This window comes from Mya arenaria, chromosome 3, assembly GCF_026914265.1.
Source record: "Mya arenaria isolate MELC-2E11 chromosome 3, ASM2691426v1".
Taxonomy (NCBI): Eukaryota; Metazoa; Mollusca; class Bivalvia; order Myida; family Myidae; genus Mya; species Mya arenaria.
The window spans coordinates 80,016-103,504 of record NC_069124.1 but is presented as its reverse complement, the minus strand read 5'-3'; the positions used below and the strand labels follow the sequence as shown (position 1 = coordinate 103,504).

The window sequence follows — 23,489 nt, the reverse complement described above, 5'->3', positions numbered from 1 at the left end:
GCACATTTTGGGATGTCATCTTTGAAGACAAGCCTTTGAGGTAAACAAGCTGGTAATTAATTAAATACAACTATCATCAGTTAAACATTTTAATTATACAAAACTATGACATGAAATGTGGATCAAGGGAGTTAATCTATGATGAGATGAAACCTTCAGCTGGAGTTATGTCCCTGTCCTCATGGGCGGAGAGACAAGTATGACGCCGTCGCCACGCACAAACAGCATCGGGATGTTCCTTTTGGTCGACTGAAACATTATAAAAGCATACTGGTGAACTCTCATAATTTTATGAAAACCATAAAAATATGATTTCAACTATTTTTGTTGCTAATTTCGAGCATTTCAACCCTGAAGATGGCATTATCTATGACAATGTGGATTTATACCATTTTTAAGAAAGTGAATGTGACAATTCAAAAACATGTTCAGCAACATGGATACTGTTTAACCTCTGTTAAATAGTTATACAAAGATAATTTGCTCATTGCTACTACCGGTATACTGACTGCATATATATCGGCCATCTTATCCAAATAAAGAGTTCAATATCAGGCAACAGTCCTCATCATTACCTTGTATATTTCTTCATATGTTTCCTCATCAATCTCCACAGTGGTGACAGTTTCCTCCACATCTCCCATGATCATGTTCAGATGCTGGTCATAAGCCTGAAACACAACAATTCTCATGTATTTCAAAGGGCCTCTGTCATGTCTTAAGGGGTCCGGAATTGAAAAAGAATCATTTGAAATATGAACAAAATGCTTGTTACAATAAAACCAAATCTCCAAAAGTTATAAGTAGAGCTCTTGTGATGATAATTATTAAAAGAAATGTGACAGATAGCCTTCAGTATCCATCATATTTCCATGGTGACCTATACTACCTTCCTATCAAGTTTGTAAATATTTATAAGTCAATAAAGGGTCATAATTTGTACCTAAGATCAATTAAAAATCATCATACATTATCATATACAATGTATAATGAAAATCTCAACTTAAACTAAAACTTTAACCAAAAGCCATCATGGGTGTGTAGTTTTTTGTATCATATAAAAACCTTCCCAAACTGGGACCTTGATTGAAATAAAAATAGTCTAAGTCAGTCTTATCAATCGAATAATATTAAATAATCATGGATTAAACAATAGTCAATATTTGAAAGTCACGAAATTATGGTTTAATGCTGTTAATATAATGCAAAATTTTAAATCTGATATAAAATGATAAATATATATCAAATAAGTATGAAGTTTGTAATATTGTATCAAACATACATTTTAATACACAATAATCATAACAAATATCTTAATCTTGGGAACAATATCATGCTGTAAACTCCTGAACAACAGCGAACGCCATGCTAAAAACTGTTGAACATTCCAGGGTTCGAAAGCCAACACACCAGCATTCAGAGTTGAAAGATGAATGTACTATAGCATAATAGTGTTGATATTTGGTTGAAACTATTGTACATTACTCAGTACAAGTACAAGAACTTCAGCTAATGGTCACTATCACCTTGACCTTTGACCCACTGACCTCAAAATCAATAAGGTTTATCTGCTGGTCATGACCAACCTGCATACTAAATTTGAGGTCCAGGGGCCTAAAGCTTTCTTCAGATATTATGCCAAAATCTTGGGGAATGACAGAAGGTCCGATAACAATATGCATCCCTTTAGGGGCATAATAAAAATGATTTGTGAATTGTAGAAAATTTGAAAAATGATTTTGTTTTAACTAGAATTCCATGCAATTGGATGTATGACCTGTTTGGAGCACCAATTGCAGTCAAACCAATTATTATACCAATTCTGATGAACAACTTGGTAGTACCTAGTATAATGAAATCTTTGTCTGATTGTCGTACTATTTAACAACAACATAAGTAAGCCATTGCCATATTATAAATGTAGAAGGTTAATAACTATGGAGTTACTGAGGCAATTAACCCCACAACTGATATTGAATGACACATTCTGCCCACAGACTTAACACTGTCAACAAGTTTCATTATGAGTGGGCAATAAAATCTTCGTTATTTTCTACATAAAATGTTGATCACGCCACGGCAACCAACGCCAAAGTAACACCCATATGTTGCCTTTTCAGGCGACAAAAAGTATAAGCAGATATAAGCATACATGTAGTCTGCCCCTGAGCTCTCTGTCGCTGCGCATCTTCACATAAATCCTCTCATCCAGGCTGAGGCGTATCAGATCCAGGGGTTCCTCCACTGTCTGCTGAGCAACTGGCTGTAACACAAAATTAAACAGATAACTAATGGTATGGATCAACTAAAAACTGCAAGTAAATTGAAGTTCCATAGTGTTTCAGTTCTGCGTTACTCAAGCCTCCTTTATTCTTTTTGGAGAATGTACTGGTTAAGGACCACTTTTTCACCCATACAAATTATTTGCCCAGCCTAAAAAATCATAGTTGAACAATTCTGTTATGATAGGAGGGTTTTTTATACAAAAGACATTTTGTGTTAAAATAAAGCTTTAGAATAGAAAAATAATATTCTCTAAAATGACGAATTTATTAGCACCAGGTAACACCATATAAAAATTTGCAGCAGTGGTTTATTGAATTCTACCACTCAACAAAAAAGGGAAACATTTCACCCAAAAATACTCCTTCAAACACAGCAACATGTTTATCCTACAAAGTAGAAAGATCTATTATAATTTAGTTGTCGAGTACTTTTTTCAGATTTTCTAAATAATTACTATTTCCTAGGTCGGGCAAATTATTGGTATTGTATGTGTATTTCAGTGATTTTAATTAGTATTTCTGGCATATTATTTCATACTTAAAAAAAGGAAACATCATACATTTTATTCTTCTGATTTTGAGTTAAGAAGCCTAATTTTCTGCCTGTAAATTTTCAAGTAAAACCTCCATTTCTGAGTGAAAAGGAGTCCCTTACCAGTACTGCAGTTTACTGGATTTTTCACCTACATGTAATAAAGAAGGTTGATTTTTTTACACTCCTAAATGAAAGAAGAACATGACCAAAAAGGCAGTTAGTTTTGCTCAAACTAGTGGCATCTTGAACCTTCCCTATGAAAATTACAAAGACAATTTTTAAGTCAAGAGTGCAGCAGGGTGAACCCTTGTACCATATTTTACAATTGAAAAATGGTACATTATTCAACAATAATGCCGGAGTTATGGGGCTTTTGGGTTTTATGGGGCTTGTGGGTTTTATGGGGCTTGTGGGTTTTATTTTAATATTTTGAATGTTTGTTTTTTCAGTTATGGCCAACTAGTTAATGTTTTGCACAATGCTGCCCTGATGACAACAAGCCTATGATATAAACTTGACTTTATGAATTTGATAAATAGAAAAGCTTAAATTGCTTGAAAAATGACTGGTTAAAATTTCCAAAAAGAGGCAATCAGGAGTCCCAGGAAGTGGGTTTGAGCCACAAGCCTCCCAAGATTATTTTACAAGAACCAACACTGCCATAACACTAGTAAGGCACTGTACTAGTCAAAATAATTGTACGTTAACGGATTTTTTGTACGATTTTTGATATGGCAAATCCTTCACGTACAAATTGTTTAGTATCAAAAGTGGGTAGTTATTCCGATTGAGATTCCAGGTTAAAGCATTTAGCATCTAAAAAATATCACTAAAACAAGAAATATTACCAAATTCGTTATTTTATATCAGTTCCATACATAAAAATGTCATATCCTATGAATAATTATGAGTTTGACGTGTTTTTTCTCATTTCTTGCTGTCAAAACATATCGATATATATACATGAAGGGCACCTGCAAGGCTTCAGGGCACAATTTTAAAGCAATTGAAACATATCGGCCATGGCGGAGTTGTTACGTTTGTATTTACGAGGTCTATCTCGAAGCTTGTCGAAGGTGGCAGAGTTATTACGATTGGGTCAAGTTGTTCCGCTTGGCATAATTGTTGTCTGTGTCAGTCAACTTTCCTTTTATTGGAAAGCTAAATAACGTGTTTTAATGCATTAAATGCTTCTTTTGTGCAAAATAACTTCTCACTTATATGGTTAAATATGTATATAAACCTTAAAACCATAAATAACTAAGCTTAATACAATTTCAATATTTTTCAAAACACCCCCGATTTTTGCACAAACCCATTTAGACGTTAGGGATTGGAAGAATCCTGTGTAACACATCTATTATTTTAAACAAGGCACTGTACCCAATGAATTAAAACAGTAAGTATCTTTTTGGTAATCTAGGCACTCCTGTTGTTTAAGTCTGACAACAGTTAAGTAATCCTTAATAGAAAAATGAGCAAGGCGTGGGGCTCAAAACAAATAGACAAACTATCTGCCAAAAAGGCAACCGGCCATGATGGCATTCCTGTCAAACTACTTAAATACTCCAGAGATACAATTACTCAACCAATTACAGATATGGTTAACATGAGCTTTTCGTCTTCAGTCTTCCCAAAGACTCTAAAATTGGCCCAGGTGACTCCTATCCACAAAAAGAACAGCACATTAGACAAAGGCAATTACAGGCCAGTGAGTATACTCCCGATAATGTCAAAAATATTTGAAAGAGCCATAAACACTCAGCTAACGGAGTTCTTTGACCTACATTTTAATAGTTCACTTTCTGCCTTTAGACCGGGATATGGCTGTCAGAGTGCCCTCCTAAAAATTACTGAAGACTGGAAGAAGGCTCTTGATGATAACAAGTATGTGGCAGCGATTCTGATGGACCTTTCTAAGGCTTTCGATTGTCTGCCTCATAACTTATTACTGATGAAACTTGGTATTTATGGTGTCACTGATAGTGCACTAGAACTCATTTCTGATTACTTAAGCAATCGCAAACAATGTGTGAAACTTGGTACAGAAATAAGCCCACTGAAACATATCTTTAAAGGAGTACCGCAAGGATCTATTTTAGGTCCTGTCCTTTTTAATATATTTATCAACGATATTTTCAACTTTATACATAGAAGCAATCTGTATAATTATGCTGATGATAATACTCTATCATATAGCGACAAAAACATAGACAACGTTGTCAAAACTTTGTGGAGTCTGATAGTAATATATTAATACAATGGTTCTCAGATAATCATATGAAAGCCAACCCCGAAAAATTTCAAGCCATTGCAATAGGACAAAAAACTAAGGACCAAAATATAACCTTTAACTTGAATGAGACAACTATAAAATGTGAAGACAGTGTCAAACTCTTGGGTGTCACAATAGACTTCAAACTTAAATTTGATGTCCATATTTCAAGCATTTGCAAGAAAGCCTCAAGACAGCTTAATGTTTTAAAGCGAATAGGTCATAACCTTTGTAAACTAGGAAAGTTAAACATATATTACTCATTTATCCTATCAAGTTTCAATTTCTGTCCAATTACTTGGCATTTTTGTGGCGAGGTGCATACTAAGAAGCTTGAAAAAGTACAAGAACGAGCCCTCAGATTTATATACAATGATTACACATCTGATTACCCAAAACTTTTATCTAAATCAATGTTGCCAACTCTTAAGCTTAGAAGGTTAAGGTCCATTGCTATAGACAGTGTTCTGCCAAGGATTGAAAAAGATGGGGCCGAATGGCCCAGCAGTCATGAAAATTAGGGGCCATTTACAAAAGTGAAGGGCCATGACCTTTTCCAGGGGAAAAATGAAAACTTTTAAATGAGTGTTTTATTTACCCATTATATACATGGTGTAACATCCACATGACATCAGTATTCTCAAGTATTGGACAGATCCATTCAACATTTAGAAAAACTTTAAACTTGGCACAAATGAGACACAATGATATATGTTAATAAACAGTTTCATGTGTCAATGTGTTGTTATGCTTTATCAGGGATGTGATTGACCTGGCAGCTGGAGGGCTGAAACCATTTCGGTCATTGGGGAACTTTTGGGGTCAAAATCACACTGCCGTAGAAGAAAAAATGGCCCAAAAGCACACTAGTATCTTTTAAATCAACTAAAAAAATTAAAAAATCTTGTTTTTTTATTTATTTCTTCTTTTTTTTTTCTTTTTTTTTTTTGGGGGGGGGGGGTCCTTGGGGCCATTAGATACGCGGAATTCCACCCAGGAACATTTTCCTCTGTTTTGCATTCCTTTAATGCACCAGGGCCTCATTGAAATTGAATTTGTTTATATCTCCCCCCTCCAATTTGAGTTGTTTTCTTTTTCTCAGCCATGATGATGACATTGAATTTGGTAAAAAAAAATATACTACCCCTCGCGGTTGGATAGTTACACGTAAACGGACCAATGAAAATCGTTGTTATCGAATGAATACATTGGCAGTTGGGGTTTACTGTTATTTTGAAATTTCATATTTAATGTTTCATCAGAAAAAGAAATTGATTAAGTCTAAACGGCTCTTAAAAATTCGATTAAGTAAAAACGGCTTTTCGAAAAACGGGTGCGCCAATCGGCCCGTCTACAGGTATTTCGTTGCGCCATCACGATTTTTTCTGCGCCAATGGCGCAAGGGCGCATCCTTGGCAGAACACTGTATAGAAACCCATAAAATTATCCACAAGCAGGGTCCAATGTATCTACATGACTTAGTAGTTATAAAAGAACATTCCTTTAACTTTAGATATAAGATGATGGCTGATATCCCAACTGTAAGAACTACAACATATGGGTGCAATTCTTTCAGCTCCGGTGCCCCTAAACTCTGGAACTCCCTTCCGCAACATTTCAGGGAAGAAACTAATTTTAATCATTTCAAGAGTTTAGTCCGGGCATGGAGCGGAGATAACTGCAAATGCTCATTTTGCATATAAGAATGCTGTCATATATCATGCTGTAAAATGTCTTAATCAAAGAAATGTTGGATGGGACCTAGCGAGCTTAGACTGCCTAGGCAGCTGGTCTCTTTCAATGTATCTTTGATTTAAATAATGTTAATTAATTGTGACTTCTTTTGTTTTATTTCCCATGCTAAATGCATTGTCGTATTACCTTGTGATTAGTATTTTCGATTAACTTATGCTTTGAATGATGCTAATTTACCTACATTTTATATACAGCCTAATGTCTATCAACTGCCAAATATGTTTTTGTGATTTTATTATAAGAATTATTTATTTGTTTCAAGTGTACATGCTGTACTGAATATTATTATTTGCATGCACTGATGTGTGTGATATATTAGTTACATAAATTATGCTTTTTTATTATGTCGGTCAAAAGCTATTCATAGCTTATGTTAAACTGTTGATGAGTACCCGACAATAAATAAATATTGACTTGACTTGACTTGACTTGACTCAAACCCACAACTGCTGGAGCACTGGCAATTTCGATCTGCTCCTTAGGGATTTATTCTTATTTATTTTTTTGGAGGGGTGGGAGATATAATCAAACAATAAGATCAATTTAATTGAAAATATAAAATCAAACAAAAAAGACATAAAAAGACATCTTTATGAGATATGGAACTATTAAATTAAAAAATGAGAAATACAGAATTCTATGCAGGTTTCAGATTTGTAATATATCATGCAGCCCCTTCACAATTTAAGTATATAATGGCATTCATATACATGAGAAACGTCGTTTTAAAGGTATTCAAAATATGCATCAATACCCTAAATATTTTAATTTCTAATTTAGTAATTATCATCGCGAAAATATATTGCAAAAGTAATAAGCAAAACTTATTCGTCCTAATGTGAGTATAATTATGACTTAAGTTATATATAGTGTAATACAATTTTCGTATAAAGAATAACGCTGTTATCACATATAATGTTCAAATATAAAAGTTCCAAAATTAAAAACCAAATACCGGTTCAGGTTCGTCAGCCATTTTGGGGAAGTTATATACACATATATGCCGGGACCCGGTACCGATTATCAGAAAGGCCGGGATTTATTATTATCGTTCCGGAATCGTGATAACAGCCGGGACCTCAGTAACGGCTGGGAATAGAATTGTTGTTGGTTCGAGTTAACGGTCACTATAAGTAAAAAACCCAAAATTTGCTATATGACTGGACCACAACAGCCGGGACCTCTTTTTTATATCAGAAACTAAACTTGATTGTACCTTTAGAGATAACCTTTTCCAAGCAGAGGGCTACAGACTTGAAAGAAGAGATCGAAATGCTTATGGTTGTGGATTAGTTGCCTACGTACGTAGTGACATCCCAGCCAGACGCAGAAAAGATCTTGAATCTAACAATTTAGAAAACATTTCTTATGAGATAACATTGAATAGTTCTAAATGGCTTGTTTTATGTGTTTATAGGCCACCAAATATGCATGAAGATGATTTTATACAAAGTATTTCAATATCCCTGGACAAGTGTATATCTTTATATGACAATTATATGTTAACAGGTGATTTGAACTTTGATCTTTTGAATGAAAACAAAGAAATCCCACTTATAAATCTTATGGAAATGTTTGACTTAACAAATTTGGTTAAAAACCTACTTGTTTTATGAAAAATGGTACTCCATCCCTTTTAGATGTAATTATTACAAATTCCAAGATGTAATGTATGAAAACGTTAAATTTTCCATCAGGTGTAAGCGATTGTCACAACATAGTATGTACAGTTATAAACAACAATACTCCAAAGAATGAGAAGCAAAAAATTGAGTACAGAAGTTTTAAAAACTTTAATATTGAAGCATTTAATGATGATCTTTCGAAAATTAATATACAAACTTTTGATCCTACCAAAAATGAGCAATCTTGTATAGACAGTATTTATGAGAAATTTGAATCAGATGTCACAGATGTTTTTAATAATCATGTTCCTGTGAAAGAAATGTATAGAAGAAGCAAACAACTCCCATATATGAATAGAGAATTAAGAAAGGCTATTTACAACAAAAAAAATGCATTACCATAATTAATTATGTAAATAAACTAAAAATGAAATCAATCAATAACTATTTCCAAGAACGTTGTATAGGTGGTTGTAAGGAAAATGATTTTTGGGATACAATTAAACCTTATTTGTCAAATAAATCAAGTACTTCACAACCCAAAATAATTTTAACTGAAAATGAAAAAATAGTGTCTGAAAATAGGGAAGTTGCAAACATTTTTAATGACTATTTTGTAAATGTAGCAGATAGTATAGGGAAGGATTATATTTTTGATAAGAATAGCCATCCAAGTTTAAATAAAATAACAAGAAAACATAGATAGTAATTTTAGCTTTACGAGTACTGACTCAGGGACTGTTTCTAAAATTATTGACAAGTTTAACGTACGTATGTATCCAAAGCATTCTAAAGATGTTGTGCTTTAGTATAGATATCATCACTAATACTTGTTAATCAGTCTGTGTTATAACTTTATGAGATATTTGGTTTGTTACTATGACATACATATATGCACGAATAAATCTATCCATCCATCCATCCATCCATCCATCCATCCATCCATCCATCCACCCACCCACCCACCAAACCACCCACCCACCCACCCACCCACCCATCCATCCACCCACCCACCCATCCATCCATCCACCCACCCACCCATCCATCCATCCATCCATCCATCCATCCATCCATCCATCCATCTATCAATATTCACGGTGTCAGGGTGAGGTTTAGCCTGGTTAGGATTCCAGAAATTGTATTCATTTAAACTACGGTGTCCCTGGTTTATTAATACAATTACGAATAAATTGAGAATTTTGGTACCAATTTTAATAACATTCAATTTTATGCTAGACATTATCACATATGTTTTATCTATAGTCTGTTTTGCGGTTTTGTTTTATTTCAGTGATTGTGTGTATCATGTTATGTTGTTCGAAGGAAAGCCCCTGCATAAAAATGTCCTGAATATCGCTTATCAACAAGAGGGGGGTCGGGATGTCACCCCCTACAATTGATGTTCCCTGTTTGTTTGTAAATCATGATTAAAAAAGATTATATTCAGAGAGAAAACCAATCATTAATCTATTGAAAGTTATTTTCCCTGACAGCTCGTACGTCAGATGACGTCATATAAAAATAAGTGACGACCTTTGGGGGACGCTTTAGGGACCGGCCACGGTTGTGACATAATTTGGACACATATTAGGGATTTGTCACTGTTCACGCGGGGCCGCCATAGACTTGAGTCTTACCTATATATGACAAACAAATATTGAACAGTGTAATATGGTATAGTACAATGCACATTAACAGTTTATTTATTGAAGCTTATCATATTTCATATTATGTGAAACAACTTGATATAAGAAAGCAGTTCTTTTTAAGAATTTATAATCTTAAGCCATTTCGTATTTTATGTAATAGTTAGACGACCTAAAGTAAACTGTCATCGGCTTAATCATTAAAATTATTACTTCATGTCATATTTCTGACTAAGAATACAAACTCATTGGCTGAAACATTGTCAACGCAAAATCTGACACAGGGAGTGTGTATCGAATGAGTAGCGGTAGTCGTACCTTTCAACAATTTATGGCTTAAGGCGTAATTAACGCTTTAAGAAAATGCATACAAATTCAATTTTTGAACATAAATATGAAAACCTTCGATCTGAATTTTGTCAGCAGTTTTATATCACTGGTTTCCATGCATGCTCGCAAAAATTGACTTGTTCAAAACAAAAAGTTGTCAAAAAGCTCAGAGAGTGCAGCTTTAATTTAATTAAGTCTAACACTATCTATGTCTATCAGCATTTTCATTTGCTAAAAAAGTATGTTGTATTCTAAAGAATGTTTTCTACGTATAGCTCTGTATGTAGAAAATGGTATTCGAATTCAACTAAAACAATGGTAGGAACGTAAACGATTCAACGCTGTCTAGGAAAACGTCAACAATCCAGGTATTTTTCATGCACGACAATGGGGGGGGGGGGCAGGGGCGGGGGGGGGGGGGCTGAATCTTGTAAAATGATTGTTACGACTATTTAATTTCAATGTCTGTTTAGAATGATATAAAACAGTCCGATTGCCTTTAATGATTCCACGTCGACGCAGGCTACCCGGCGGACGTCATTTCTATATTCATCATAGCATAATATTATGTGTTTTTTTCTAGACCGTGTGGAATCGTTTCAGTAGGTGCGCGTGATGTATGTTCCTACCATTGAATGTAGTTTATATTTATGTTAATCTCTATTAATATTATGGCATCTATCCATTTCAATTTCGGATACTCTTGATCGTAATTGATAATTGATCTGTTGAGCTGCTGAGATAATTGATCGACCGCTGGAATTTGCGGGAGTCCATGGTGTCCGTTTGAAGGTTAACGCGGCACACGTTGCAGCCTGATTAAACGTTTATGTAGCAGCGCACAACACGCCTGTTCATTAGAGAAGACTGTAGAATTTATTTATTTATTGTTGTTACATTTAACATCAATTTAAAGTTTAAAACATGTTAAAACATAAGAAGTAAACCCATTCCAAATAATGTTAGATGCACGCAGAATACTTAAAAGCAAGTAATTTCAAATGTTACGTCTGTCAATTACCAAAGGGCTATAAAGCAAGCTAGTTTTGTGCAATGAAGGGCCTTGGTATATCTCTCATGTGTTGGTTCAGCGCAATAACGGTCGGAATGAAGTCGTGGTTTTCCACAAAGTCTGCCGTACAAATATTCAGCTCCTGAGGTCCCGGTACCTTGCCGCCCCTTAGCCACTTCACGAAACTCGCTGTTGCCGACGACGCCAGTCGCTCCTCTAGGCTTGAACTAAGGCTCAATGCGACATCTTTTGTTCTTGCCGTTAATACTCCTTGCCAGTTGTAAAATGTATCATTTTTATAACGATGTTTGTTGGTGTAGTTGTTTTCCAGGAAGTTGATCAGATCGTTAGCTTTGTTCGTGTTAGGCCAGGGAGAGTCCACATATTCCCCGTGCCATATGTCGGGAAAGTCCGCGCCGCCGTCATCATTATACACGGCTATCACCCTGTGTGTAGTTTGCCATAAGGTATTTAGCGTGGTGCCCCACATCGTGTGAGAATGTCCAGAAAACGGGCGGGGAACCAATAACTCGCCAAGGATGGTTCTTATATAAGCCAACAGTTGCTTATGGGCCTCGATACCAACATTGTAAAAGCGATAGAAGTGCAGTATTGCCACTTCTTGGGGATTTTGTAGCAGAAAAAGTTTGATATCCCATAAAGTTTGTTCTACAAGACTACCATACAGTCCATGAACAAACCGGAAATCTCCGGTCCGGGGGTGCAAAGCGACACGGAAGTCAAAATATCGTACACCCGCCTTTAGTTGCTCCAAGATCGACAAATGTTGCGTCTTGGACCACTGTCTGACCACTGATGAACCACAGCATGTGCTGCCAAGGACACGGATACTTGCCGTCTGGTCAACGGCGATACCTAGGGCGGGGTCAAGGTCACTTGTGCCGGAGTTGTGCGAACCTAAACGCAGAAAAGGAAATTACTTAAGTTGTTAAATCCTTTCAATGAAGGGATTGATGTAGACATATCTTTGAAGAAAATGTCCAGACGCTGCAATGGCGCTGTAAATTTCCATATTAAGTTTAAACCACATTGTACATCAAGTCATTATTTTATATTGAAACCAGCAACTTACCTGGGATAGCGAGACACGAGAGGGGCATGTGTGTCAGCCATGCGGGTAACTGTGACATCCAACGAACGTAAGACATCACTAAAGCACAGATTAGAAATGAAATATATTCAAAAGTTTAAGTATTGAGAGATCTTTTTCAAAATCCCAACAGTTCAAAGAACATAATTAGTGATTTAGACTAATATTTAATAACATAATGCATCATCAGCTATCCAACGTTGAATGTGGGGCAAATGTTAGTGGAGTCAACCTGTATGCAATGCATCAACCATTAAACGCCCCCGGGTACATGTTGCGACCTGGGTGACAAATGCTTGAGATATTGCAGTAATACAAAACTAAAGCAACACGTAAGATTGTAAATTTGCCGAAAGCCTCATTAACATTCTTTGAAATGACATTTTGTTCAGATGTTGATTATCTTGTATGGTGCACGGCTCGCATGTGTCATATACATGTACATGTATTCATAATGAACGAACCATAATGAACCGCTGTGATTAAAAACATTTATCGACCAAGAATGCCATTAAGTATCATAGCGACCACATCTCAATTGATGACCTTTAAATAAATTGCGCTTTCGAACTACCAGGGTATACCTCGCACCCCCGGATGAGCGGTAATGCTGTATTGCCTGGTAAAATTGAAACGTTGTTTGACCGGCACATGCTGTGGCTTTTAATTCTTCCTTGTCTTGTTTTTTTATAATCTCTACTAGTTCTACTGTGTGGATTTGAAGTTGTATTTAATTTGCCGTTCACACTTATAAATTTGTGCACCAATGACAATAATTATTGATGGTTAACATAATTTACTGTAGTTCCATATCATTCAGAGCAAATCTGACCGTGTAAATAATAATGTATTTTGTATATAGCATTTTGTCGTCTATGTGACTTGATACAGATGTCTATTTTTCATATATCGCTCTACAGTACTGTAGATTGCCAAAAAATGACAAAATGAAATCCTACAAAATGTATATACAGTATACAACACAAAATGAAGAAGTAGAAAGTAAAAAACAGAAAGCCTGCAAATCAATGACAACTTGCCATATATCTTGTAGAAACTTATTATTCATAATTGCTGCATAATACTAGAATACTTATTTAACAATGAAGCAATGGAATAAAACAATGTTATTATGCAGTATATAAATATTCTTTCCTGTTTTCAGAAAACCTAAAACCGGAATAACGCATTACCGTTTTGACTATTGAATTGACTACCTCCCTTGGTAGGTGTCGCTTACAGAAAAACAAAGTCAGGCGAGGTTGTCTAATTGCCGTCTTCCTAAGCTTAGCCATCATTCTAGAATGGTACAACTAAGCATTGTACAACTCTTAGTCTTTCGCTACTTACCACGTACCGTTTCCTGCCGTCGTAATTTGACAGCTGTGAAGGGGGCTTGTTATGTGAGCACGAGAAAGTTGCGGACTTTTTCAGCTCAGAGGTCCATCTTCAAAAACCAGCTACGGCAAGAACAAATAGAGTCAGAGGTGCCAGACCTTGGAACAGTACTGGAGTCGTGGTACTTTGATGTTCAGAAGCATGGCCAACTTAAAGTCAGCTCCCCAATGGATGTTCACATCCGGCCGATCGACCCACAAAAATACCCAGAAATGAATAAATTATTCATAAATGTACTGTACATGGGAAACGACAAAATTCGCCTATCGGAATTGCAGAACCTGACGAAACAGTATATTGTAAATTTGGATGTCAAAGAATTCAACACTGGTATTGACCTGAAAATTGACCATAAAATCAGCCGTCCGCTGGAGATGCTTTGCCACATTCAAGTGCCAATCCAATACGGTACTTTATGTTTACTTAATCCTGGTATATTGATTTGTATGTAGGCTAGAATAGATAAAAATAATTTGTTTCTGCCCCCTGTACTCCCGTTGCTATTACAAACTTATAAATTTTCAAATTTTGAAAATAAATTCTCATTTTGTCTAAAAATGAAAATAAATGTATTTTGCTTTAAATAAAAAAAATGCATCCACAAACTGTTTTAAGTGTCAGTGTTGCTGAGAATGATAATAATTGAGATATAATCAGAATGATCCAATTGTGAAATTTTGTGTTTAGTGATATTAAAAATGAATGTCCTTTCTGTTTTTCAGATGTGTCTGTGTCCTGTACAAATACTGGCGAAGCATGTGTGGAACAGATGGAAGGCCAGAATGTCCATGTTAAAACTCACAAGGGAGATTGCCTCCTGAAAAACATCAAGGTACTAGAACTGTATGTTAGTGGCTTTTTCTTGTTAAAATACGGATCATCGTTAGCTATTAATTTGTGTGTAAGATTTAAAGTGCAAGTACACCTCATATTCAAGAAAACTAACAAAGATTAAATTTTTAAAAATCTTTTTAAAGTTATTTTTTTAAGACTACTTTTAAATTTTGAACCAACCAATACTTGACAGAAAGGCACGATATATTATTGACTTCAATTTTGATTTTATTCTTAAATGTATAACATTTTAATGTCACATTTTAAATTGAAATTAAGTTTGTTCTTGATTCAATTGTATCAGTTTAGCAATATTTTAAAGGATACATTTTATTTTATAAAAATGTTGCTTAAAAACACTAAATTTGATAAAGTCTGATTTCAGTAATTTATGATATATGGCGATTGGCCCAATAATATACATGAACATAAAAACATCTGATGTAGGTATAACAGTTGGAAATAGGGCATAAGGCAGTATACCTTTTCCAAATTATAGTCCATTCAATAGCATTTTCATATTGAATGCCATTTATATTTATTGAATGTTGTAAATGTCTCTTCATTAATGATTTTGAAAGAAAATATCTAGAGACCTTGAATGATATAGGTTTTTTAAAAAAAGAGAAATTTTGTGATTAACACATGATTTTATTAACAGCACACCTTTAATTACATATATCAGCAATTCATATTTGCACAGTTCATAAAAAATAAATATATCATACATGCAACTATTATGAATAGCAATTTGCTTAATTTTAAATAAAATTATTTATTTTTGTTACCTTTTATTCTTTAAGTCAATCGTACGTGTGACTTGAAGTGCAGCATTTGGTCAGAGAATAAGCACATCACATAAATGATAATTTTATTTAAATTATTAAAGCATGTTTTTCTGACTTTTTATCCTTGTAATGACAGCAGTCTAACACAATGTTTGTTAAGACATAAGTGACAATGATTTTATATGTTTTTGTGTGTATCACTTGGTTTTACTTTCAGCAGACATAGCAACCAGTTGGAAGACCATAGATTATATCTTAGGTTATGGAAGTGAGTTGTAATGAGTATCATGTATTAATTATCGAGTCTTTTATTACATAGATTCAAAGAGTCATTATAATAGAGAATTTTGCTTTGCAGAACATCTGAACAGCATTTGGAGAAATCAGCTGTTTATTTTAAAATTAGTATGATTTCATTACACTAAAAACTAAAGGTAATCAGTGCTATTTGTTTGTATTGATATTGGTAAAGAAAAGAGAAGAGTCCCATAATGAATTATAATTAAATATTCCTTTTGTAATTAAATCCATATGTATTCCACTTTTATTTATAACAAATCACAAAAATGTCTTTTATTTGTACACAAGAATCTAATATAAGATATGTACAGAACCATAATCCATCTCATAAAACTTGGATGTACACCAGAGATATTGTCTTCCAGGGTTTCAACATCAATGTAGAGACAAAGGAGGGCAACATCGTCGGGCGCAAGGTCTTACAGGGCAATCTTCGGCTGACCTCTGTAGATGGGGTGAGGGAAATTTTAATCCTAACCAAGGCTTTGCTTGAAATATACTTCCAATAGTAGTTATAAGTCCAATAATATTTCTTCATTGTTGAGTGCAGCTGTGCTATTTATAAATAGATAAAGAATATTACACATGTGTTTGTATTTTTCGTCTTTTTGTCTTTTCGTGCGCTTGGGTGTGCAAATGTACGAATAAGTGTGTGTGCGTGAGCATAATTGTTTTCGTTTATAGGCTGAGAAATCAAAACTGTGTACTGATATATATTTTTTACATGGAAAATAAATGAGACATGTAACTATGTGATGCTGACAACAAAAACTTAGTCTTGCAAGTTATTATAAGGGCATCATTCAATAAAGATTAATGAATTGTGCTCTTAAAACAACTTTAAAAAACAACAGGCAAAAGCTAGCAACTGATTGTTTCGCTCTTGTGCTTTATTGCTTTTTAATTTCAAACTATTATTTGTCTTCTAGTCCATCGCAGCAGACCGAGTGCAGGGTCAGGTTGTGGAGTGTGCTGGTCGCCATGGTAACATACAGGTGAAGGATGTTTATGCTGATAAATCACACTTTCACACTCACCACGGAAACATCTGCCTGGGCAGTTGCCATGGTAACACACAGGTCACACTTGACATTGGTGATCTCACAGTTGGTAAGTACTACAGTGTTACTATTTGATATAATTAGAAACGTCTCAGAAAATGGTGATTTAGGATATTTAATGTGTCTTTTTTATGCCTTGCCAAACTGTATTGGGTAGTAAATTTTGGTTTGAATAGATCACGGGAATAACTTTTATGCATTGTATTAAATATGTAGTGAAGTAACAGTTTACTGTTGCAATTGACCATTTAGGTATGCTGTAGTTATCCACATGAAGCAAGTTTGAAATGCTTAGTTTGTGATTTGTAGTGCTTTTACCTCCAGGCAGCCTGGATGGGAATCTATCTGTTAAGGTGGGGCGGGGTGACAGTGTGGTAGCCATGTCACGAGAGGGCAACATCAACATGGAAACTGGGACAGGTATAATATATTTTGTGAGAAAATGCAGCATGTTCTATTAATGAAATAATTGCAAACTTATTTCTAACAAATATGAATGAAAAATATGTCCACACCTGGTTTTGTATGAATGTATTATTGTTGATTGATTGTGAACGATTCAAGCAACATAGGTAAGCTTAGGTTAATCAGGATTCACATTGCTGCTTATATTTATTTCAGTGCATTTTGTCTAAAATTCAAAACAGTACATTGCTGCAATATATTTGAAAAGGTTGTGTCTGCACTTGTATGTAATGTCTGTGTGAAGGTTGTTTGTAGGTGATGTCTGTGTGAAGGTTGTTTGTAGGCAATGTCTGTGTGAAGGTTGTTTGTAGGCGATGTCTGTGTGAAGGTTGTTTGTAGGCGATGTCTGTGTGAAGGTTGTTTGCAGGCGATGTCTGTGTGAAGGTTGTTTGTAGACAATGTCTGTGTGAATGTGTTTGTAGGGGATGTCTGTTTGAAGGATGTTTGTATGCGATACTGGTGTGAATGTTGTTTGTTTGTGATGTCTGTGAGAATGTTGTTTGTAGGCGATGTCTGTGTGAAGGTTGTGTCTGCATTCCAAGGCGATGTCTGTGTGAAGGTGAAGGTTGTGTTTGCATTTGTAGGTGATGTCTGTGTGAAGGTTGTGTCTGCATTTGTAGGTGATGTCTGTATGAAGGTTGTGTCTGCATTTGTAGGTGATGTCAGTGTGAAGGTGAAGGTTGTGTCTGCATTTGTAGGTGATGTCTGTGTGAAGGTTGTGTCTGCGTTTGTAGGTGATTTCTGTGTGAAGGTTGTGTCTGCATTTGTAGGCAATGTCTGTGTGAAGGTTGTGTCTGCATTTGTAGGTGATGTCTGTGTGAAGGTTGTGTCTGCATTTGTAGGTGATTTCTGTGTGAAGGTTGTGTCTGCATTTGTAGGTGATGTCTGTGTGAAGGTTGTGTCTGCATTTGTAGGTGATGTCTGTGTGAAGGTTGCTGAATCTCAAAAAGGAAAGGTGAGCCTCACCGGGACTAGCATCGATCCTGGGAAAGTGGCACTCAACAATATGCAAATTGAAAAAGCTGACAACATCACCAGTGTTACTGGTACAGAGTTCCTTCCTTTTGCTTTAAATCATGATCTTTTTTTCTTGAAAATTTAGCTTAATTATGTGTAAAATGTAAATTAATGTATAGTAGGTGGTGTTTTAGCTAAAGAGTTATGGTGTATTGCTGCACTATTCATAATTTGAACTCTTCGTTTTTAGCTCTACTGGCCAAAGGCCAGAAGAGCTTATGCAATGGTAATGTGTACCTTGTATGTGCGTCTGTGCGTGCGTCAGTGTGTCCGTAAACAATTGCTTGTGAACATGATACAGTCTTCAGTTTTGATTGTATCTAGATAAAACTTGTACAGTATTTAGATATCCATCAGAGCTTGGTTCCTTTGAAAACCAGCCAGATCTGCCCATGCATGCCTAGATTATGGGCCTTGAAAGTTTTTAAAAAAATGCTATTTTTAGCTAACCTATGTTTAGCCAAGTCTGCATGAGCGATTTGTCTATTTTTAGCCAGGTTTACTTGCTTTTTGGTTCTGCAGTTGATTTTGTGAATTACTCTGCCATGTTCTTGTTGAAAGGCCAAAGGCTATTTTTTAGCTCTATTGGCCAAAGTGTCTGTAGTTCGCGCTTTCATCTAAACAAAATTGGTTGGGACTGTTTGTTTAAATTATGCCCCCGGGGTCATTACTGGCCACGCCCCAGGGTTCACAGGTTTGGTATACTTAAATTGGGAAATGTTTGAAAATCTTTTTGTGTGTTGGCACATCCATCTAAGCACAATTGCTCGTGAATGTTTGTTCAAATTTTGCCCCTAGAGTCATTACTGGCCATCCCCTGGGGTTCACAGGTTTGCTATACTTAAATTGGGAATGTTTGAAAATCTTTTTGTCTGAACCAGCTATGCAGACACTTGCTATTTTGAATAAGGCATAATTTAGTGGTCTGCTACCATGGTTGTTCAAATTATGCACCTGTGTTCAAAACACAGCTCATACCTTTGATATTTGTTGTGGAGCATCATATGATGACTCTCAAGCAAAACAGTTGAAATTATGCCCCTGGTCCCAAAGCTGGCCCAACCCCTTTAAACCTTTTTTATTTTTAAAACTACAGCAATGATATTTGGACCATGTGTACAGTTTTGCAAACGAGCATCAATGTTGTCCTCGGATGACCTTGACTTTGACCTTTTGACCAACTTTTTTATTTTTAAAGCTACAGAAATGAAATTTTGACCATGAGTACAGTTTTGAAAGAAACTTTATTTTGTCAGATGACCTTTACTTGGCACATACTAAAATAGTTCATGCAACTAATCTGCTTACAACACTTTCTGTCCTCAGATGTTGAATGTGCAATGTTTTCAGGTAACCCAAACACAAAACATGAACTATATGTTTGTTGCCTTTTACCCATACATACATGTTCTGGATTGAAAATGACCAAAAGAGCCATGCCAGTAGAGCATAGCCCCTTATAGGCCTCTTGTTCATTTTGAAGTCTTTAAATTACAAGGGATGAATGAATTGAACCAAACTAATTTTATGTACAGTATAATTTTATACAATACAATTTACAATATATAACTATAGAATGCCTTATTGAATATAATTTTGGATAAACACAATCTTATTTCCTGTGATATTAATAGTTCTACTTCTTCAGGTACTCTGGCCAACTTGGACAGCGGGAAGAAGGAAGTTAAAGTGAAGACGGGCAAGGGCCGGATCAGTCTTGAGTACTACAGCTGGCTGGCCTCGCTCAACATATTCAAGGATGCCTCGTCATGAACTCTCATGTGACCTTGACATTGTGCACTTCAGGCCATCTTTAGTTAATCATTTGCACGCAGTGGCCAGTCTGACTCGTCAAAAAATACCTGTCCTTTTACCCTAAGAGTAAGCAAATGAACTTTTACAAATATTATGTACTCTTCGTTAATGTCTAGGCTTCATTGAGACTAAGAAATGCCTTCCTACCCACGAAAACAGTGTGGATTTATGAAACTGCAATGTTTCTTGATGCAGTAAATAAGTGCTATTTTACCATAAAATATGTGCTTGTGCTCAACATACCTTTTACATATTTCCTTTTGATTTATTTTTGTCATCAAATTTAAGGGGACCTTATTAATAGTAAATACTGGGTAGTTCTCAATCAGCATTATAAATTTATACTTATTTCCAATGTACAGTCTGGATCGTATATGAAATTTATGTTTATAGCTCATATGTTTTTCTAAGAAAAAGGTAGGGCTTTGTGATTATCTTTGTGACATTGTTGTAATTGTGGGAAAAAAATGGCCATACCGGTAATTAAAAACAACAACTTTCAAGATATCCAACAGGTATAAGAATGTATGGACAATATGCATATGTTCATGTAGGCCCATAACTCAATATCTTTGAGTAAAGTTATGTCCCTTCTTTGAATGAATATATAAAAAAAGGTTCTTTTATACAGCACTCATGTTTTAATTCACACTGTATTTTATATGAAGGATTGGTTGCCAATCAAGCAAGTTGCAGTTACTTACATATATTTTTATTCGCCTCCTCGAGTCCTTTGTTTAGATGAAACTTGACATATGTAATGTATGACAGTCAAAGAGTTATGTTTGTTTCAATATTGCACTCCGATTGGATAAGCGCGACGTCATTTAATCGTTGTAACAAAAATCAGCTATTCATTTATACAAACGTATGTTGTTGGTTACATTTATTTCAGAACAAATACTCCATTGCAGGAGATGCTGCTTGTTTTTAGTCATAATGAATAATGATTTATAATGTAAATTTATTTGATTTTAAGTATTGAAGGTATTTTTCCTTGCTGTATGAATGCAGTAGGGCAAGCGAGCAAATGACTAAGAATCGCAGGCAGGCTTCATGGAATATGCTTGCATGCCCTACTGTGTAAATGTGATCAGTCCTTAAATGTTATCGTATACACCCCTATAGTTACATGTTTGGTTATAATACCCTCATCATATCCTACTAAGACTCTGCTGACCTACATGTGTAATTGTGATTTGTAACACTTATGCACCCTTTGTTGATTATGCATTGTAAAACAGACACCATTGACTGTTAGTGTCAAACAGTGTATTTGTCATTGTTAAGTGTGTGAGGTTTGTCTAGTTTAATGTGGCTTGTGATAATTACCATTTTGTAGAATCTCAATGCTTGCACTTCTGTTTTAGTTTCTGCCTCATTGTTTTTACCAAACAGGAACTAAATGGCTTTATAAAGGTCAATAGTTCTAAATAGTTGTTTGCAGTAGTTGATCTCTGTAGTAATGTCAGTGATCAGTGTTGTTATCTTATCCACCGATGATTTCATCGGACTAACACATGAGTAAGACATTCTATTGAAGCTGCAAGTTTTTGACCTACGCAAATCAAATATGATTTTTGTTGTCAATTTAGATGCTTCTTTTAAGAAAATTATAATCTCATTTTTTTAAAAACATACTGTGAAATAAAAGAAATTTATGAAGTCGGTTGATCTGTGCGACTGTATCATTTCTTGCTGGATGGGTAAAGTTACATCCCGCTCTACCTATGCTGTGTGATACTGACTTTATGGAAGCAACTCAAAGTGATACATCCCCACAGATTAACAGTCTTAAATTATATTTCCTCTGTATTGTATGTGCATTTTATACATTCTTAGAGTTACCATGTAGTTCTTTGAAGTGACAGATTCCTTAAATGAACATGTATAACTCCCAGTAAGTGGGCGGTAATTCGGACCGTTGAATGTGCTACCCCGGTAAGCAATCATGGAAATATGCTAATCTGCCATCTGTTGTTACTTGTTTTACTGTTAAGTTGTATATAAAGCATGTACACTGTTTTAATTTGAATTAATAAAGATTAATACATTTATTGAAGTATTTCCTGAACTATGTTGTGTATTACCAAATTTAAAGATAAACCCACTAATATATATCAAGAAATTTACTATGGATCCCATCAAGTTTGACATGCTCTCATAAAAAGCCCCAAGCTTTGTTTGTCCTGATTTGTGATACAGGTTTAAGAACAGTTTGTCAATTCATAAAGATATTTGATGCAGAATTTCTGACAGGAATTTTGCTGGAAATAATATTTTTTGTTGATGGTGATAAATGTGTGTGACTAATGTAAAGGCAATGAAATTTAGATTTTTATTAAGTGTAACATTTTATGCCTGACCAACAATGAGTCAATTGTTCATAACTTTGTTAAAGTAAAGAATGTGATTAATGACATCTTTGATAACTTTCAGGTTGAAATATTTCATCATGTGCTCACATATTTAAATATAAACAAGTACCTTTGAATCTGTTGGATCAAATCTTGTGAGGAATACTGCACATCAACAAGTTTAGCAATTAACTTCAAGACAGTAGACTCAAGGGGTGAAAGCGAAAAGGTTCTATCTTCTTCTTTATTTAATGTCACTTAGAACCTTTTCGCATTCACCCCTCTAAGTGCAATAAGGATTTGAAAGTTAACAACGATGACATAAACAATGTTGTTTATCTTAACAAAGATATGAACAAGAGGTCCAGTGTTTTAATATGAGGTTTGTAAGTTTGATATGGTAAGAAAATGTGTTATTTATCGTTCAGGAACGCCACACAATGAGTTTACCTAACTCCATGTTATCCTAAATACAAATAATGCCTCTGATTGACTTAGGAACCTAGGGTAAAGTTATAGGGCACATTTTTATACGCCCGAAGGGTCGTATTATGTTATGGCCTCCATCGTCTGTCCGTCTGTCCGTCCGTTAGCAATTTCGTGTCCGGGCCATAACTTGGTAACTAATAAAGCGATTTTCAAATAACTTTATACAAATCATCACTACATTAAAAGGACCTCAAGCCGAATCTTCTTCGGGCGTATAATGCTCCGTTTCGCGGTGCTCTTGTTCTATGGTTTAAGTTGAAGGGACATTTGGGGATTACTTCTATACTTCATTCAATTGACTTAGTACTTCACACAGTTGTTTTAGGCCATCAAACAATAAGGTTACATAACTACATATTATCCTAAATACAAATAATGGCCATTGATTGAC

At 35.1% G+C, this 23,489-nt stretch overlaps 3 protein-coding genes across 4 annotated transcripts; 1 reads left to right on the top strand and 2 right to left on the bottom strand.

The window, feature by feature from the left end:
• Nucleotides 1-75: 75 nt before the first annotated feature.
• Nucleotides 76-7,834, bottom strand: LOC128228618 (U6 snRNA-associated Sm-like protein LSm3). Its single transcript, XM_052940028.1, has 4 exons — nt 7,806-7,834; nt 2,153-2,263; nt 576-671; nt 76-249 (listed from the first exon to the last, which is right to left on the bottom strand). The coding sequence occupies exons 1-4, from the start codon at nt 7,824-7,826 to the stop codon at nt 166-168; spliced, it is 312 nt and encodes a 103-aa protein (XP_052795988.1). The 5' UTR covers nt 7,827-7,834; the 3' UTR covers nt 76-165.
• A 3,657-nt stretch (nt 7,835-11,491) lies between these two features.
• LOC128227795 (PI-PLC X domain-containing protein 3-like) lies at nt 11,492-12,632 on the bottom strand. Its single transcript, XM_052938651.1, has 2 exons — nt 12,557-12,632; nt 11,492-12,381 (listed from the first exon to the last, which is right to left on the bottom strand). Exons 1-2 carry the CDS (start codon nt 12,630-12,632, stop codon nt 11,492-11,494), a joined length of 966 nt encoding a protein of 321 aa, XP_052794611.1.
• Nucleotides 12,633-13,806: 1,174 nt separating this feature from the next.
• Nucleotides 13,807-22,309, top strand: LOC128228615 (protein FAM185A-like). 2 transcript variants are annotated; one of them, XM_052940025.1, is made up of 7 exons: nt 13,807-14,380; nt 14,695-14,804; nt 16,260-16,349; nt 16,824-17,004; nt 17,280-17,375; nt 18,335-18,466; nt 20,086-22,309. In XM_052940025.1, exons 1-7 carry the CDS (start codon nt 13,879-13,881, stop codon nt 20,208-20,210), a joined length of 1,236 nt encoding a protein of 411 aa, XP_052795985.1. In that variant the 5' UTR covers nt 13,807-13,878; the 3' UTR covers nt 20,211-22,309. The 2 variants fall into 2 exon arrangements, with proteins under 2 accessions (XP_052795985.1, XP_052795986.1); XM_052940026.1 differs by lacking the exons at nt 18,335-18,466; nt 20,086-22,309 and adding an exon at nt 17,676-18,245.
• Nucleotides 22,310-23,489: the final 1,180 nt, after the last annotated feature.

Excerpts from the sequence above, each read along its gene's own strand:
- LOC128228615 (XM_052940025.1), top strand. The coding sequence starts at position 13,879 with ATGGTACAACTAAGCATTGTACAACTCTTAGTCTTTCGCTACTTACCA. Across the intron at positions 17,005-17,279 it reads CATTGGTGATCTCACAGTTG|GCAGCCTGGATGGGAATCTA; the intron begins GTAAGTACTACA and ends TTTTACCTCCAG. Across the intron at positions 18,467-20,085 it reads CAACATCACCAGTGTTACTG|GTACTCTGGCCAACTTGGAC; the intron begins GTACAGAGTTCC and ends CTACTTCTTCAG.
- LOC128227795 (XM_052938651.1), bottom strand. The coding sequence starts at position 12,632 with ATGTCTTACGTTCGTTGGATGTCACAGTTACCCGCATGGCTGACACAC. Across the intron at positions 12,382-12,556 it reads CTCGTGTCTCGCTATCCCAG|GTTCGCACAACTCCGGCACA; the intron begins GTAAGTTGCTGG and ends TTCTGCGTTTAG.
- LOC128228618 (XM_052940028.1), bottom strand. The coding sequence starts at position 7,826 with ATGGCTGACGAACCTGAACCG. Across the intron at positions 2,264-7,805 it reads TGGCTGACGAACCTGAACCG|CCAGTTGCTCAGCAGACAGT; the intron begins GTATTTGGTTTT and ends TTTGTGTTACAG. Across the intron at positions 250-575 it reads CATATGAAGAAATATACAAG|TCGACCAAAAGGAACATCCC; the intron begins GTAATGATGAGG and ends ATAATGTTTCAG.